We start from the raw sequence: 616 nt of genomic DNA, 5'->3' as shown, positions 1-616 counted from the left end.
ACAGCTGGGCGGCCCCCAAGTAAAAAAAAAAAAACCCATCTGCCCCCCCGCCCCGTCCTTCACTTCACGACATTTGAGTGCGTCACAACGGAGGATTTGTCTAGGGCAAAAATAATTTTAAAAAAAATCCTCCGGTCAAACAACCTGATTAGCTTCAGACGACAGGGACTCCAGCTGGCCCTCGAGCCTCATCTTTTCCTTCAGCACCTGGAGCATTTCATCGTGGCCCATCACTGAACTGTCCAGAGACACACTGGAAAAAAAAAATCAGAAACCTTTACATCATTGTTTCCCAAAGTCTGGGTCACGGCCCTCAGGTGGGTCACAAGAATTTTTTTTCCGGGTCGTCTCGCATCATGTTACCCAGGAGTTTACGAATTATTTCTATTGACTCGGGTCACAAAGTTTGGGAAACACTGAACAAAACACGACCAGTTCACACCTGCTGGAGAAACTGTGCCTGCGAGGTTCTGGCGCCTCCTCCTGGTGCTGCTGCTGCTCCTCGCTGACCTCCTTCAACAGTTCCTGCAGGGAGGGGAACTGACCGATGGCCTCCGCGGCAATCTCCCGCCCCTCCACCGTGTAGGGGCCTCGCTGTCGCTCCCTCACCACCGAC

The 616-nt window shown here is 52.4% G+C and overlaps 1 protein-coding gene across 1 annotated transcript in view; it reads right to left on the bottom strand.

The window, feature by feature from the left end:
• The window catches only part of LOC103398969 (golgin subfamily A member 3-like), a gene marked incomplete at its 3' end in the record, with an annotated part of 8,308 nt that overhangs the window by 4,281 nt on the left and 3,411 nt on the right, over positions 1 to 616 (bottom strand). Inside the window, exons 4-5 of the mRNA XM_025053924.1 lie at positions 443 to 614; positions 142 to 253 (exon numbers count right to left, since the gene is read on the bottom strand). Of these exons, the coding sequence (XP_024909692.1) occupies positions 142 to 253; positions 443 to 614 (284 nt within the window). The remainder of the gene's footprint in view (positions 1 to 141; positions 254 to 442; positions 615 to 616) is intronic.

Source organism: Cynoglossus semilaevis, unplaced genomic scaffold (genome assembly GCF_000523025.1).
Source record: "Cynoglossus semilaevis isolate Cse_v1.0 unplaced genomic scaffold, Cse_v1.0 scaffold489, whole genome shotgun sequence".
Taxonomy (NCBI): Eukaryota; Metazoa; Chordata; class Actinopteri; order Pleuronectiformes; family Cynoglossidae; genus Cynoglossus; species Cynoglossus semilaevis.
The sequence above is the reverse complement of the archived record's forward strand: the minus strand, read 5'-3'. Positions and strand labels throughout refer to the sequence as shown.